General features: G+C 37.3%; 7 protein-coding genes across 7 annotated transcripts; 3 read left to right on the plus strand and 4 right to left on the minus strand.

Moving 5' to 3' along the window:
• Window positions 1-867, minus strand: EV154DRAFT_76947 (uncharacterized protein; the record flags this gene model as incomplete). The annotated part of the gene is made up of 4 exons (XM_051607767.1): window positions 579-867; window positions 489-523; window positions 318-428; window positions 1-238 (listed from the first exon to the last, which is right to left on the minus strand). Coding segments are annotated over exons 1-4 (583 nt in total), but the record flags the coding sequence as incomplete, so codon positions are not given.
• A 670-nt stretch (window positions 868-1,537) lies between these two features.
• On the plus strand, window positions 1,538-2,272 carry EV154DRAFT_451769 (nucleotide-diphospho-sugar transferase; the record flags this gene model as incomplete). The annotated part of the gene is made up of 1 exon (XM_051597255.1): window positions 1,538-2,272. A coding segment is annotated over exon 1 (705 nt), but the record flags the coding sequence as incomplete, so codon positions are not given.
• A 64-nt stretch (window positions 2,273-2,336) lies between these two features.
• Window positions 2,337-6,155, plus strand: EV154DRAFT_472770 (uncharacterized protein). Its single transcript, XM_051597916.1, has 6 exons — window positions 2,337-2,858; window positions 2,915-2,991; window positions 3,051-3,092; window positions 3,166-3,246; window positions 3,303-5,723; window positions 5,782-6,155. The coding sequence occupies exons 1-6, from the start codon at window positions 2,426-2,428 to the stop codon at window positions 6,049-6,051; spliced, it is 3,324 nt and encodes a 1,107-aa protein (XP_051452117.1). The 5' UTR covers window positions 2,337-2,425; the 3' UTR covers window positions 6,052-6,155.
• Window positions 6,156-7,171: 1,016 nt separating this feature from the next.
• Window positions 7,172-8,536, plus strand: EV154DRAFT_569572 (uncharacterized protein; the record flags this gene model as incomplete). The annotated part of the gene is made up of 1 exon (XM_051606148.1): window positions 7,172-8,536. One exon carries the CDS (start codon window positions 7,172-7,174, stop codon window positions 8,534-8,536), a length of 1,365 nt encoding a protein of 454 aa, XP_051452118.1.
• A 372-nt stretch (window positions 8,537-8,908) lies between these two features.
• Window positions 8,909-9,739, minus strand: EV154DRAFT_388555 (uncharacterized protein; the record flags this gene model as incomplete). Its single annotated transcript, XM_051595074.1, has 2 exons — window positions 8,909-9,286; window positions 9,338-9,739. Coding segments are annotated over 2 exons (780 nt in total), but the record flags the coding sequence as incomplete, so codon positions are not given.
• Window positions 9,740-11,355: 1,616 nt separating this feature from the next.
• Window positions 11,356-13,546, minus strand: EV154DRAFT_526708 (uncharacterized protein). The gene has a single exon (XM_051603412.1). The coding sequence runs from the start codon at window positions 13,317-13,319 to the stop codon at window positions 11,502-11,504; it is 1,818 nt and encodes a 605-aa protein (XP_051452120.1). The 5' UTR covers window positions 13,320-13,546; the 3' UTR covers window positions 11,356-11,501.
• A 927-nt stretch (window positions 13,547-14,473) lies between these two features.
• On the minus strand, window positions 14,474-15,567 carry EV154DRAFT_526711 (thaumatin). The gene has a single exon (XM_051603413.1). It carries the CDS (start codon window positions 15,337-15,339, stop codon window positions 14,641-14,643), a length of 699 nt encoding a protein of 232 aa, XP_051452121.1. The 5' UTR covers window positions 15,340-15,567; the 3' UTR covers window positions 14,474-14,640.
• Between the last annotated feature and the right edge of the window lie 356 nt (window positions 15,568-15,923).

Here is a 15,923-nt window from a genome sequence, read left to right on the forward strand (position 1 = left end):
GAGCCAACACGTGTGCCAATAATTCCTCATCATCATCGAGAGTCCAATCCTTTTTAACTTCAGTCTCTTCATCAGATGATTCATCCATAGCCGTGATAGAGTTGGGTGTAGGGGGTAATTCATCAATGGCAATGGATGAGTGACGTCGTTGCCTCTTTAATTGATGCTGATCCTCATCGCTAGGTGGTGTATTGAGTCGATCCAGTGGATAAATTTTAGGTGAATATGTGTTTGTTTTCTATGTTTTTTTACGTTATTCACGTGATGGGGAACAGGCCACAGGACACACTCCATATATGCATATATATATAATTTACCTGATCTGTTTTAGCGTTCAATAAAGCATTACGTACAATAGCTTGAGTGAAAAAGGGAGCCTCAATAGGGTTGCGAGGTCTTCCTCTCTTACGAGGCTTCACAGGCTCATTCTAACAAAGAATTAATAAAACTAAAAAAAAAGGGGTAAATTCTGACTCAGGCCGATTTACCTTTGAGATATCGTTATTTTTACGTTTATTGGTAGCTAAAGTAGGTCTATTAATTAGTTCACGTTCCAATACTGACATAGATGAGCTTACTTGGAGTGGTAGTCAATAAGGCATTAACGGACAATTTGGAGGCATGAGGGGAACCAAGTTTTTTAAAATTGTGGATGATGTTGTGGGTAACTGTCTTTGAAAGGCCAGCTAGTTCAGAGCATTGTCTTTCAGTCGCACCTGCTTGATGAGCTCCAATGACAAACCAGCAATCTTGTTCAGAAATTTGTTTCAAGGCCATAATATATAATAGTTAAAGGGTATATTTTAGAAAGAAAGAAAGAGAAATAAAGGAGAAAAGTATATTATAATCCCAGCCCCTTTTTTTCCTCTTGCACCAATTGCATTATAAAAATCGTTGAATATGATCACGAGATGACGTAATTTTTATCTCTGTTTGAAAAAATCTATTCAAATTATGCAAACTGAACCATGCATATTTTAAAATATTCATAGACTTGGAGTAGGCAACTAAGTTAGAAGACGTTGTCATAGTTATTCTGTGTTCTTTTTAAAAAATAAAATTAGCGGCGAATTATTGTCCTAGCTTACACAAATTCTACCGCCATCCGAAACAGGAAACTGTTGCTAGGACTGACAGAGTTGTATTTTCCGATATATATCCCTCAATTATAGTTGCCCCGCAGCTCTAAAATCACTCTGTTTCTCCATTAAATATGTCAGATTTTAAAACAAAAAAGCTCGTATGTGGCATAGTGTCATTAATACTATGCTTGGTATTTTTTATTTTGCAATTTACAAATAGCACACATTTTCCAAACATAGATGCTGGGTACAAAGTCTGTGAAAATGACACCAAAATTATTAGTGAACAAATGCCAACTTATAGTTACGATTCAAAGTGGAAGGCCAAAACTTATGCAACACCATCCAAGGACTTATTAGACGTTATAAAATCTAATGTTCTAACACATCAAGAGAGAATCACAAAGACTGATCCTATCAATAAAGAAAAGACCATCACAACTATCAACAAAGACGTTTTACTGACAACTGTAGTGAACAGTGGTATGATGAACTATACATTAAACTGGATAGAGGCATTGAAACGCACCGACCAAAATAAAAAATTTCTAGTCTTTGCCATTGATCAAGAGGTTGTAGATGTACTGACACACAAAGGATACGAGAAAAATGTTATCCTTGTACCGAAAGAATGGCTAAAAGTTCCTTTATCGTCAGATTTTACTCTATGGAAAAACGAGGATCATCGACCCATAACACATGCCAAAACCCTTATTGTTGAACGTCTCTTGTACATGAATATTATAGTTTGGTTTTCGGATGTGGATATAGTGATTTTGAGCCCTCATATATTGGATGCGATGCTTGTACAAATTACTGATAGACCTAACACGCATATGCTTTTCAGTCAGGAAGTAGAGCATCGAACAGTCAATTCCGGGTTCTATCTCATGAAACCTTCCAAAATTACAAAGCAATTCATGGCTAGAATCATAGAAGAGCAAGATGAACCGTCGAATGAATTTACACAACAAAAGATCATGAACAGAGTCTTGAAGGCCATGTTCCCTCGAGATTACGTCAAAAGTCCGTATCGCTTAATGGATTTGCTCTTGTATCCCAACGGTAAATACTTCTTTAAAATGGATTTACCTACCCGGCTTGGATTTAATCCATTGATGGTGCATGCAAATAATTCAACTGGCGATATAAAAGAAGCATCTCTTATTAAGGCCGGTTTGTGGTTTCTTGAATAAATGTTTTTTTATGTGCCCAAAAAGGAAATTGTTTATGTGCCCTCTTTTTGATTGTTATATAATTTTACACAGACTTTCAAGTTTGAAAGATTTCATTTTCTTTTTTCTTTTTTTCATTATCTTATTAAAATATTTATATATAAAAAGATGTATCAGAATACAAGACAGCAGAATACAGGAAGAAACAATGATTGGCGTAATAGCGAGTTGAAGCGTGTGACAAGTCCAATCCCGGATGAACAAGGAAATGTTCGTCCACAAAGTAAGTTTGCGCGCAGACCTTTGCCTTCCACAAGTGGTCAATCTGTGGCTGCGCTTCAGCAACATCATCAATGGTTAATGCAACAACAAGAAACAAAAATCAATAGCCGTGCTGTTTCTCCTATACCCACAAAACCATCGCCAAGAAGCAACGACAATTTAATGACAATGAAGCAATATACACTTCCTCACAACAGCCATGAAGATGTTGTTTATGAAGATGATGATCAAAATAATGATATTGACGGAGAGGATGTGGAGGAAGAACGCATGGTGGTGATTCAAGATATACGATCAAGATCCCCTAGTATAAATAGAGGTGATTATAAAGATTTCATATTTTTCTTTTTGAATTATTGTTAAATGTAAGAATAGGGTCCGGTGGATCCGTTATGTCAGGAACGCAGGCACCCACTTTTTACCACACGCCTTCTACATCACAAGAGTTTAAGGTAAAAAAGAAGTTATGTTTGTGTCATTTTGATTATTCTCCTAACTTTGCATTAATTAGATTGTGAGAGAAGGTTGGTTGTACAGAAAAAATGGTCTAATGGTAAGAACAAAATAAAGTTTAAATTTTGTTGTTTTCCTGTTACTAAATTGAGACTTTTTTTTTCCAAATATAGCAATGGAAGGCAGTATATGCCGTGGCTAAGCATGGAAACGCAGTAAAGCCAGGTGGTTTATACTTGTATAAAGATGTGAAGGTAGTAAATAAGATTAAAAAAGAAAAGAAAATCGTATGACTTATACTTATATGTAGTGTACAAATCATATCCAAACATATGATATGAGTGAAGTACTTGAAGTCTCGCCTCGAGCACAAGACTATAAGCAGGGCATCAAATGGGAGATTCGAATGCTTGTCAAGAGAGATGATGTTATGTTAGCTACTGATGATATGCTTTCGCGCAAGGACTGGGTTGATTCTTTGACTTCAATTATGGGAAAAGTCTCTATCGCTACACAAAATGAACTGACTTCTCGCATACAGTCTTCTGAACAGATGAATAAAAGTCTGCGTGATGTTGCTGAAGAGTTAGATACTGAGAACTCTCAACTGAAAGAACAAATCAATACGCTGAAAGAAACCATTTCGAAAAAGGACAGGTTTTACCAACAAGATTTACAAGCAAGGGAGTCCGAGTTGAAGGAAGGCTTTTCAAAACAAGAACGGGCATTCCAACAAGCCTTTGAAGCACGTGAAGAGGAGCTTAACAGCGAAATGGATCGTCAAAGACAAACTTTAGAGACCAAGTGCGAAATCTTTGAGCGTGAGGCATCTCAATGGAGAAACAAATACCACGAGCTTGAAAAGTCCAAGTTTAACGGAAACAATGAAATGAATGAAGTTCAACAAGGCAAAATTGAATCACTCCAAATTGAAGTTCGCAAATGGCGTAATCGTGTTGATGAATTAGAGCATCAACAAGATCAAATGTCATACAGAAAGAATGAAAATATCGGGTACAAGCCAAGAAGTACATCGGTCACATCTTATAACAGTGAAGGAAATACAGACGCCATCAAGGAAACAATGTCCGATGTCAAATTCAACTTGCAAGTCTTACGGGACCAAATCAAAAACTCTTCTGAGGGGCCTCTTTTGGATATCAAGACTAATGTAACTAAGCTTTGTGATAACTTGGAAGATGCAAAGTTAGGCTGGAACGAGCTTCAAAGTGATATTATCAAATTCCTAGAATCTGAAAAGGGTGATGCTGATGCCAAGGATGCTAATCAAAAGCACCTGTTTGAATTATTGCGTCATGATGTTACAGATTTACGTGAAGAACTGTTAGGTATTTCTGCGGATGATGATGATGATAAAAAGAAGGATTTGCCTTCTCTTACAGAAAAGTTTGACATCTTGATTGAAATGGTTGAAAACCTTCAAATCAGTCAATCACGTCTATCTTCTACTGTTCTTGAAAACGCTTCTGCCTCTTCTTCTGCTTCTTCGCTTTCCGATATGCCTAATACACCAAATAATGAGGAGGAGACTATCTTATTGAAAGCCGTAACTTCTCAGCAGCAGCAATTATCAGACTGGATTGAAGAATCAAGAGAGATTCACAACTCAACCCTTAGTACTATTGAATCGAATATGTTGCAAAATCGTAACCTTCCTTCTGGACCTACGGATATCGGCCGCCTTCATGACAAGATTACTAATACCATAGAAAATGCCATGAACGAGCTTTCTCGAAACCAACAAGATGGTCAAGAAGAACAAGGCAAAAACATCAAGGTCATTGCCAATTACTTGCAGCTCATTACAAACGACATTCAAAATTCGTCCATTCCTGATTTGGCGGCATTATCTCAACAATTGGAAGATGTGGTTGAAAGAATTGGGTCTACTGAAGAGCGTTTGTCGCTTCTAAATGGTGCTTCTTGGTCCTCAAACATGGAGTCTACAGGCGCGCCCTTGTCTGACGGTGACAAGTTGTCCCAGCTTCATAACTTTGTGAAAAACACGGAGCGTTTTATGGAGCGCTCACTTCGTATTTTGAGTCGCTATGGTGATAATCCTACTGGGATGGAAGAAACTATTCGTCGTGCTGTTAAAGGTGCCTCAAAGGCTCAGTTGGAGGAGCTTGCAATTATCCAAGAACAAAACAAGGGAGAGCGCGAGAATAGCGAAAAGAAGATGAAGAGATACGAAGAAAATGCTCGTAGTTATTTTGACAAGTCGATGGAAAAGATGCATACAGATCTTCATGAGTTTACAGGTGTCATGTATGAAATGTTGGAGGGTCTTGTAATCAAAGCTTTGGAACACAACCCTGGTGAAGAATCGTCATCTGATATTGGTCAGCAAAAGTCTATTTCCAACGTTATTGAACTTCATGGAAAGTTATCTGGATTAAACCAAGCGTTAAAGACAGAAATTACTCGACTTGAAGAGGAAAAGAAACAGCTTGAAATTGCTGTGAAGGACATGAAAAAAAAGAGTAAGGATTTGGAAAAAGAAATTGATTCGCAACACAAAGAATTGCGATCTATACAATCAGAATATGATCGTGTGTCAAGAGATGTCGCCAGATCTCGTCAAGATAGTGTTACCTCTTTAGCAAATGACTTGGAACCCCTTTTAATCCAAATCTCCAAATTAAAAAAGTTGGCCTGTGCCGAGAGCAGTGAAGATGATTATACTGAGATCAGTAATCGTGAGAAGAGGGTAAGTGCCATTGTAAATAAGATACTTTAAGCTTTATTTTACTAAAAACTTTTTACAGAATGGCAATAGAGCGAAATCCCCTTTACCAAGTCGTTATGATGATGAGCACGAAGAAGACATGAGTCGCAAGTTACGCTTTCCCTCACCTAATATGACGCGTCAACAAAATCGTAGAAACTCGTTCAATTCAGAAAGTAGTGAAAACACATTTAGTGGCAGTACAAGACAGTCGTATGATCAATCAAGCATCAAATCACCTTTAATTGGCAGTCGTGATAGACCCAGAGGAAAAAGTCCTCTTGCCGGTTACTTAGCGCGTAAACAATAACAACTTTAAACCTCTTTTAGTTAGATAACACACATGTATATTGTTTTCATTATTTTATTCCATCCCATTTCTATTATTATTTAAGTAAACTGTTTATTCCTTGTAACTATAGTAATTATTCACAATGATGATCCACCTTCTGAAGAGATATTCCAACGGGAAGTAACGAGATTAAATTTTCTTGTATACAGATCATCTTTCTTTGGTTACTTGACACACACCCCTTCCTCCTTCAAACCCATTAGACTAACCCTCATTCAATCAATAATATAGAACTTTCTTTTTAAAAGAAAAAGCTTAATATTTGCCACAAGTATGATGACGAAGACGGCTGTGAAATCTTTTTTTTTAAAGCGTCATTTCTCGGTTTATTTTAGGAGTATAAAAACACATGTGATACCAGAAAATTTGCTTCCATAAAATCATGGATGAAAACATAGCCTTTCATGCATCACGCGGGATACAAGAATGTTTTGATTACATACAAAACGAAAATAGTGAAAGTTTTAGTGTGATAATATATCCAGGAAATTTCTAAAGTCTGCATGCATAATCAATGACCCTGTTTAAAAACAAATGATTACGAAAACAAGAAAAAAGCAATTAAATCGTTTTCTGGTAACCAGGCCTTAAGGACTTTTAAAATAATTTATAAGGGAAGAGTTTTGCAGAAAAAAAACCATGAAGGTGATAGAATAAATTAAACCCTTTTTTTGAAACTTTGGAGTTTGTTTGTTTCGCATTTTAGAGTTAATGCTATTCAACTTGGATGCAAAGAGTGACAGCTAAAATAATAATAATAATCAAACGTATAAATTTACCCCCCTTTTTTTTCCCTTCTCGTGATTTCTTTTGTCTATTTGTTTTAGATTCAATGCCATTTAGAAAAGAAAACAAGAATCCTTGTGGTGAGTCTGTGCTTTGATATACCAACGCTTAATAAAAAGTAACATATAAAATCATAGCTGTGGATAGTAAAAGACAAAGACAGCATCTAAATAATGGCTGCTCCGACAGCAACGATAGCTATTTTTTACCTCAGGACAAAATTAGTGTGAGTCAACAACCGGATTGTCAATTTGACACTTTTTTTTTTCCTGTTGTGCCTGAGCAAGAATCTATGTCTTTGCCTCTAGGCTGGAAAATTACTGGCCGTAAGAGATCTATATTCGAACTAGAGACCAATATCCATACACTTGGTGAATTGTATACTACGCTTGTTGATCTAAGAAACCAGGTAGCACCACAAGAGTCAGAAGAGCAACCACCACTTACGACAAGACGATCATCCTCTTTTTCAGCTTCAGATACATATGGTGGATTATCAAGATCATCATCTAATTTTAGCATGTCTACACCATCGTCGAACGAGGAAGACAACATCTACTATAATCTGATCACCGTATACCCCGAGTTCATTTTCGAGCTGCTTCTCCAGCTTTACTCGACTGATTTTTGCGATAAAAAGAATCTGGTGGAATTATTCCATCTAGGAAAGCTTAACAAATCTTATGCTAGTGCTATTTTTGCCTATAGTGCTTTACATGCGTCCCTTTGCCACCCAGAAAAATATGGCATCTATTCATTTCTAAACAATTTGGCGTATGATTCTTACTATTCGGCACACGAACTAATCGAATTTGACGATATCTCTCTCACCACCATTGAAACGCTTGTAATTATGTATCGTTATCTTTATTTAATGGGAAGGGAAGCTGAAGCACGGAATTTGTTTTGTTTGGCTTGGAGACATATGCAAGTGATTTCAGACGGCGATCATAGTTCTACCATCAATCGACTTGTGCTATCCATGGCAGAGCTTGACTGGACTTTTTCTATCTCGAAATCGTGTGACCCCATTATTCGATACGAGCAGGTGAAAAAAATCTCAGCCATTTGTAGGTCAGATAAATTGGAGGATACAGCGTTAAAGTTTCGAATCAGGGGACTCAATATGATCTTACAACGTGAGCAGCTAAATGGATGGCGGACCAAATATTTACAAATGTTCTTGTACAAAAGAAATCCCAGAGATATTTATAGCAGGGAGGATAAATTGGCTCTTCATCTCCATGCGCTTTATTTCTCGGGAATGCTTGAATATCATCAGTATCAAATGATGACTGCGTTTGAAACATCACATGTAAACGAGCCTTGGACGGATTATTTTTCATCGACCACGACACAGACAAAGACGCATGTGGAAAAGAATTTATACAGTTGTATGAATGCTGCTTATGGGTTTATACAGGTAATCAAGCTATTCCTAGATGAAGACGATACATGTCAACTGCCTCAGATGACGGATACCTTATCCGCCGCCTGTACAGTACTCTATTTTGGTAACAAGGTCATCCGACCTCATAAATCACCACAAGAAGCACTTTTATTTATAGTCGGTGCTTTTTCTACTTCGAGTATGATGCAGTGCCCTCGCGTGGAGCGATTTGTCAAAACCTGGACGCCGCTTATAAAATCATCATAAAAAAGTTTTTTTTTTATTTGAATAAAAGTATAATTACGATACAGGAATAATCTGACCTTCTTCTTCTTCCATTCCTGTTGTGTGTTCCATCGTTTGAGAGAGAGTGAGAGCAGAGACAGAATCTTGTAGAAGTAAAGTGATATATTTAAACTGGGGAACTAAAGGGGCACTTTTACGGACGGTAGCACGAATTAAGTCTAAAAGCATCCTAAGTCTAGATTGAGTTTCTTGTAACCAGAGTTTCCATTGATAATAAAACGCCGGTCGCTTGTTTTTTGTGGCCGTATTGATAATGGCCAAGTTTGCATTAGAGTTTCTCAAGATGATCTTGAAACCACCTAGCGTTGTGAAGGAGACATCTGAAGGCCGTGTCATGAAGAAGGATGTGATATGATGATAAGTGAGATCTTCCAAATCTTTTAGTGTGAACAAGTCAGTCTGGATCAATGCACACAGGAATTGGATGAATAGTTGAAATTCCTGATTGTCAGCTTGTGGTTTCTTCTGACCAATCATGGGCGCATCATGACTGTAAGAAGAGAGGTTTGTATGATATGTATGATATTTACGTTTGATGAGATCTAATATTCGATGGAGATGAAAGTTCAATAGACGGTGGTGAATCTCATTTGCTTCTTCGGTATCAAACAATGAACTTACGGTCTGAGCCAAGGTTGCCAAGAAGTCCACCATTAATACGCCAGTTGATTTGATGGCATAGATATCCACCAATTTGTTACATTCGGGTTGCTGCTGCTGCATAGATGTGATAATATCCTCTAGATTTTCTCCACATTTAACATTTTCCTTCAATTCCAATCTCAGTTTGAGCGTCGGATCATAGACAAAATGGTCTAGTAGTAGTCCCAAAGTCTTGTCCAGTAAGAAATCCAGTGAAACGGATCGTTCTTTTTTGTTTGGTATACGATCAAAAATAGCAATAGCCATGTGGTTTGCGACAGACTGTAAGACGGCCGGCTGAATAGCCTGATTCTGAATCCCATGTCGACCGAGAAAGGCGACAGCGGCATGGACCAAATGACCAAACGGATTAATAATGCGTGGTTGAATGAGATCAATATTGTAATGTTGCTTTAATATTTGATATGCTAAGAGTCGACATTGACGCGAGCAAGTACCCAAGTACCAGACATCACTGAATTCGACATATTCGGCAATCTTTAACACAAGTTCAAAAGGTAATCGGCAAAAGTTGTCATTCGACATTGATATAAGCTTTCTTATTGTATTTTTAATTTTTCCTTCTTTTTTTGTTCTTTACAAATATAGAAGAGGAGATTGTTCTTAAACCGGATCTTTTTATAAGGACTGGGGAAACATGTTTTTTCATTGGCTGGATCATTCGTTGCATTATGAGGTTCCCAACCGAACAAAAGAGCAATTTTTGTGGTATTCCGTGACATGTGTACTGTTACCAATGTATTGCATCTAATATGGGGCAAAAGCGAGCCGTTTTGAATTCATTTTTACTGCTTTTTATATTTATGTCAGCACAAATTAAAGAAAAGACCCGATGATTATTGATTCTAGACAACTTTTTTTTTTTAATCACATTAGATCATTATAAACTCCTCCGATGAGGCCCCTTCCTCTTTCTTTAACGCAGCCGCTAGGCTCTTTTTTTTTTTCATGCAAGGATGACAGTATCTACTTTTTTTTAGTTGACGTCTTTCGCGACTTTTTTAATTCATCAGTTCGTTTTAATTTGAAGCAGATTTTGGGAGTTAAATAAAGCACATTCCATGCAAAGAAGATGACAACGTACACAAATACCTAGTTCAAAAGAACAAAACAATAAAACACACAATTCAGCACGATGCCTTTACATGACATATAGATAACATATCGTTTTTTCATCAGCGTAATTGGTTTTTTTGTAAACGCTCACCCTCCTCCTCCCCCTCCTCTCCCAGGTCTCCGCGTTTTTTCGTTATCGTGACCAGTTTCTGTTTTTGAAATTCATTAATGGTACAGTGTCTTAGCATATTCATCTTGTCTAGAACATTGATCATAACAAAGCTCATTTGATTTATCAATACCGTTGCTTCTGTATACATGTGGCGAGAGGAGCATATGATAATAACCTTATTGTTTGTAATAGCTTCCTTTTTTAGACGTAAGGGTAGAAAAAGGAGTCTTTTTTTTTTCAATTTAAATCAAGATGATAGAGTCTGTATCAAATAGTATCCAATGTCTGTCTTTTTTAGTTTTGTCACATGATTCAGGTAGTTGTACCATTATACATTGCAATTCGTTGGTTACGCAAACAAGCAAAAATTTCTTTTGGCGACATAAGATACCATTTCTCTATGTTGTTTAAGACATTTTAAATGCCTGTCTGATAATAAAAAAAAGATATAACTGGCCTTGTTAATGTGTGCTTTCTGCGGGACATTTTGCAGTCGTTCAGGGTGACAGTTCTTAGTTGAATCTCACTATAGCCCATTGCCAATCTATCGAAGGCACTGTATCTTACCAAGTGGTTCCTGACAATAGCTTAATAAAGTAACTTGTCAAATACAATTGATGCCCTACGCGAAGTCCAGTTTTTGATGGTATAAGATTAACTCTGGGTGGAATTAGTTTGGTTAAGGAATATCCTGCCCGCCAAGTTTTTAAATGGCCATTACTTTCTTTGTGCTTGTATTTCGCGATCAATACATAAATCATGTCTTTACATGGATAAGAGCACGTCGGAATCGTTCGGAACTAATTAAACAGTCATTGCTCCCCATACAATGTTTATTGTTAACCTTTTTTCCGTCAAAAGATAGTTTAGCCGAAAAAAACAAGTATCCTTTGTTGTATTGAGTTATATGAAACAAGCATTAAATATTTATTAGATAAGAGGACGCTTTATAAAACACAAAAAATTAGATAGAGTATATATAAAGAAAAAACAGTATTAAGCCACACATGAGTTGGGGGTACGCGTGGGAATTATTTAGTAAGGTTGTGGAATAAAAGGAGGCGGTGAGAGGATGGCGAATGGATCATCTACTAGGGCGGTAGGACCACAAGCATTTAGCACATCTTGAGTCATGGCTCCGACTAAATTTCTAGTCATTTCAAAATCATAAAGATAAGCCTTGGACAATTTACTGATATTGACAGACTGTTGGAGACATCGTCTGGCGAATTCTGAGTATTGATTGTCGTTGTAGTTGATGAGTTTGATGTAAATCATATTGGCAAAAAGGAACCCGAGTAATGGGATATTGCATTCATCGTGATGTTTGACCATGATATCCAGTGTTTGGGTGATTGCGTAGGCAGCGTCAATACAGGTGTATAGGCATTTCAGAGAGAAGGGCGAGGTAGGTACGTGATCTGGAGGGATAAATGCTTGATACAACAATATTTTGTTGATATTATAATACACATGAACACCCAATACACAAAATCTCGCAAATTCATGAATATCTACATGATAGTATGAATTTTCTTCTTGTACAAGGTCAAAACTGTTACTGATACAACAAGCTTCAGGCGCAAAAGAAGCCATCTGATCTAACGCAATCGATTCAATATCGGGATTTTTCCATTCGGCAGGTAAACCATCATAAAATACTTGGAGTTTATCTTGCATCACGAGTAAATCTTTGGATAAGGTTGTATCTAGTTTCCCCGCTGCCTGTGATGTTAATAGTCTACTCATACATTCTTGACGAAGTACTTGGAGCTGAATCATGCAGTACCATTCTGTATAGATATAATGTTCAATCATTTCCTGTGGTGGACCAGCTAAATCGATGTCCATAAAGAAATCCATGATAGGTTTCGGCTGTGGTGGAGGTAACGGAGAGCTAGGGTGTAATTGTTCTAGTTCTGCTGGTGACGTATTTGAGCTACCTTGAAGCACACGATACCAAGTATTATAGTAATATAAACACCAGACGAGGATACTTTCTTTTGTATTTAATTCACGTCCTTCGTCATATAATCCCATTTCCTGTGCCATGGTGAAGCAAATCCATTCATAGACAAAATTCACGCCATTGTGTCCGTTTTGATGGTTACAATAAGATAATAAGAAGACAGCTTGGCAATTATCGATAGTTGGTGTATCGAAACAATCGGCTAATTCTTCGCGTCCTTTGATGCAATAGGCCATGGAGAGAGCTTTGCCCATATTGTACTGTGGAGTGTCATGGGCAGGACGTTTACTCCAGACATGCATTTGAAATGCATTTCTAGCTGCCATAGCGCATACTGCATATATGAGTACGTCTGAAGGTTTCTTTGCGGGATCTGGATGATGGTACCTTATTAAGAAATCGGTTGTATCGATAATGGGCAGACGAATAGCAGAACAACAAGGCGTTCTACAGTACAAATCTACGAGACTGTCTGTTAATTCTGGAGAGATATCTACGGGATAATCGTCTGGCAAGACACTTGAGGTTTGAGGTACTGCATTCCAGACACCAAAGGAGAAGCCTGAGGAGGTATGAATGGAGCTTGTATCGTGATCTTCCATTTGAAGTTTCTCGTCTTCCATGACCTGTTCGGCATCACGGGGAGAGATATGCATCGTGCGCTTAAACTGGTCCACTAATTTGGACAAATCGTTGAATGAATTTACGTTGCTTTCGACCAAGAGGCCTTTATGAGTTGTAGTGATTTTCCAAGCACATGGTTGAAGCAAAGGTGTCTTCTTGAAGGATTGGTCGACTCTTTGACCAAAATCTCGGGTCTTTTGGGCAAAATCCTTTGCCATTTTATCTATGGATTCTTGCCATTGATCCATTACTTTATTCATGGTGTTGAGTACTTGAGAAACATGATTTGCCTTGGGTTCAGTCTTGAGGTAGACACATTGAAAATCGCTACCAGCACAACGACTACAACTGGGAAGAGTTAAATCACATTGCTGAAGGTCTTTATAACATTTACTACAAGGATAGACCGAAAAGGAACTTGTGGAAGCTACTTGGTTACAATTACTACTTGTGGTGGATGCAGCATCATCATCATCATCGTCGTCGTCATCGTTATTGATATCATGGTCGTCGTCTTTATTGTTGTTGGTGTGATCATTTACATGTTCTGAATGTATGGAGGAGGCGTCTTCTGGAGGTAAATAAAAAATGGCGGGAGCAACAGAGGATCGAGGCTGTGCGAGTCTTTGTAATGAGATGACTTTATGTTTGTTGTTTGTGGGCAAGGTCTCTCCTGTCTTTAAAAGTTCTCCGAATTTTTTGATTCGATCACCTAAAGTCTCGGTTGCCTTTTGGAGTTTCTTTAAGGTAGGTGCCGCTTCGGGGTAAGTACAAGTGATGCCTCTTCTTTTACAACGTGTACAAGCTGGTTTGGTTCTATCGCAGGCATGTCTAATAATGATAATAATAAAAGGTATAAGTATATTATTTGCCCCTTTCTTTTTGTTTTTAAAAAGAATCTTGAATGGGTCATTTGCCTGAATCCTCGACATCGATAACATGCTGCACCCAAAGTGTTATGATTCAATGCTGCATTCTCTGGTACATCAGACATAAATAGTTATTTTTATTTCAGAAAGTCTGTGTGTGGATAATATTTTCGCGATAATAATAAGGGACCTTGTACCTTAAACAGTCTCTACCAACAACAACAAAAAAAAAAAAAAAAAAAAAAAAAAGGAAAGGGATGGGATATGAAAGGAAGGGATAGAAAAAAATATATAAATTAGTTTTTTTTTTTTTTGTGTTTAGTTTTACTCAATTGTCAAAAATAGAGCCGCTTTAAAAAAATATAGCTATAAAAACAAGAGGTCTGAACCCCACCAACTCTTTTCTTCTTTGTGTGTGTGTGTGTGTGTGTGTGTGCATTTGACCATTTTCCCTTTTTATTTTATATAGAATACAGTTTAATTTGTTTGTGTTCAAGATTAGTTATTGGGCGGACTTAGTGTACTTGGCATCTATACAAACATGGTAGAAAAAAACCTGCATCTAACACCGGCTCGTATTTAGCAAAAAAAAAAACATTTACCCGCATAAGCAAAAAAAAAAGACGATTTTTATTTATCAGATTACAGCATCAAGCTATAAATATATATATATATATATGGGTCAACCACAGAACAAAAGAAAAAAAAGTATTTAACAGAAGGTAACAGTATAAGCATTGGATCTACACATGAAGGCACTGGAATAGTCATCAAAAGCATAACTGTAAACATCGGGGCACGCTGCCTTTACATCAGAAGCATAAGAATAGGTTTTGCAAACATTGGGGTCTAAGTAGTCACCAGTGCAGCAGTATTCATCTGTATTGTAGAAGGTACAGGCACTCTTGCAACCCGAAACATTGCCTTCATCATCGTGGGTGATAAATTGGGTAGGACAGTCAGGCAAGACTGAGCAAGAGGTGGTAGCACACAAGCGTTCATCTCCATATTGGAGGTCTACCTTGGAAACAGGTTCGATCACCATGGGCACGTTGAATCCATCCACGAAGGAAATGTCATAAAATACGTCACCGTTTTCTTTAAAGAAGAATTCGGCAAGAGAAGCAGGTGACCCCATACCGGATTTAAAACAGTCTTGACCAGAGCAACTTTCTCTTCCCCAGACACGACCAGTCCAGTTAATAGGCATGGTCAAGGTATGGCTTGTACCAGCGGGTACATCCACTACATCACCAAAGTATTCGACATCGATCGAATGGCCTACTTTCAGCGTGGATTTGCATTGGTTCTTGACAATGACGGTGGGAGGTCCGGCAGCATAGGTTGAGTTAGTAGGTGCAGCTGCAACTAATCCAGCAGAAAGAAGAGCGATGATGGATGTGAAGAGCATGGAGTAAAAAAAAAGATGAAAGGTGAGGAAGGGAAAGGGATAGATAATTGCTATCAGCCCCTTTCAAGAACTATTTATACTAAACATTTCGACTTTATAAAACCTACCCAATGTTATTCACGAATACAATAAAAAAAAACTTTTTAATAGGGCAAATTTCAGAAAGAATAAAAAAATAAGGGTGAGCTCCTTACATTGTTTATTTAATATAACGAATGAGAAGTTTATAGTGTTTTTATTTTAGAAAACTTGAAACTTGAGCTTTTTACATTTTCCAAGCACTCCTAATTGATTAAATAACTTATCGCTGAAAGATGGGTCTGGCCCGTATGACAAAAAGTCATGCAAATTGGTTTGCCTACTCACTCAAAAAAAAAAAAAAAAAAAAAAAAAAAGATCGACATTTTCGATTCTATTTCAATTGGATAGGACTTTCACAAATATCTCTTTCATTTTTTTTTTTAATTGGTTATGATTGTTAGAAATACTAATCTTTTTATTTATTTTTTAATTGGCCATGATTGTTGAAAATCCATTGTTTTTTTCTTTTTTTTTTTTTTTTTTTTTTGCCAGGAACTTATTTT

This window comes from Mucor mucedo, assembly GCF_025094135.1.
Source record: "Mucor mucedo strain NRRL 3635 chromosome Unknown EV154scaffold_157, whole genome shotgun sequence".
Lineage (NCBI taxonomy): Eukaryota > Fungi > Mucoromycota > Mucoromycetes > Mucorales > Mucoraceae > Mucor > Mucor mucedo.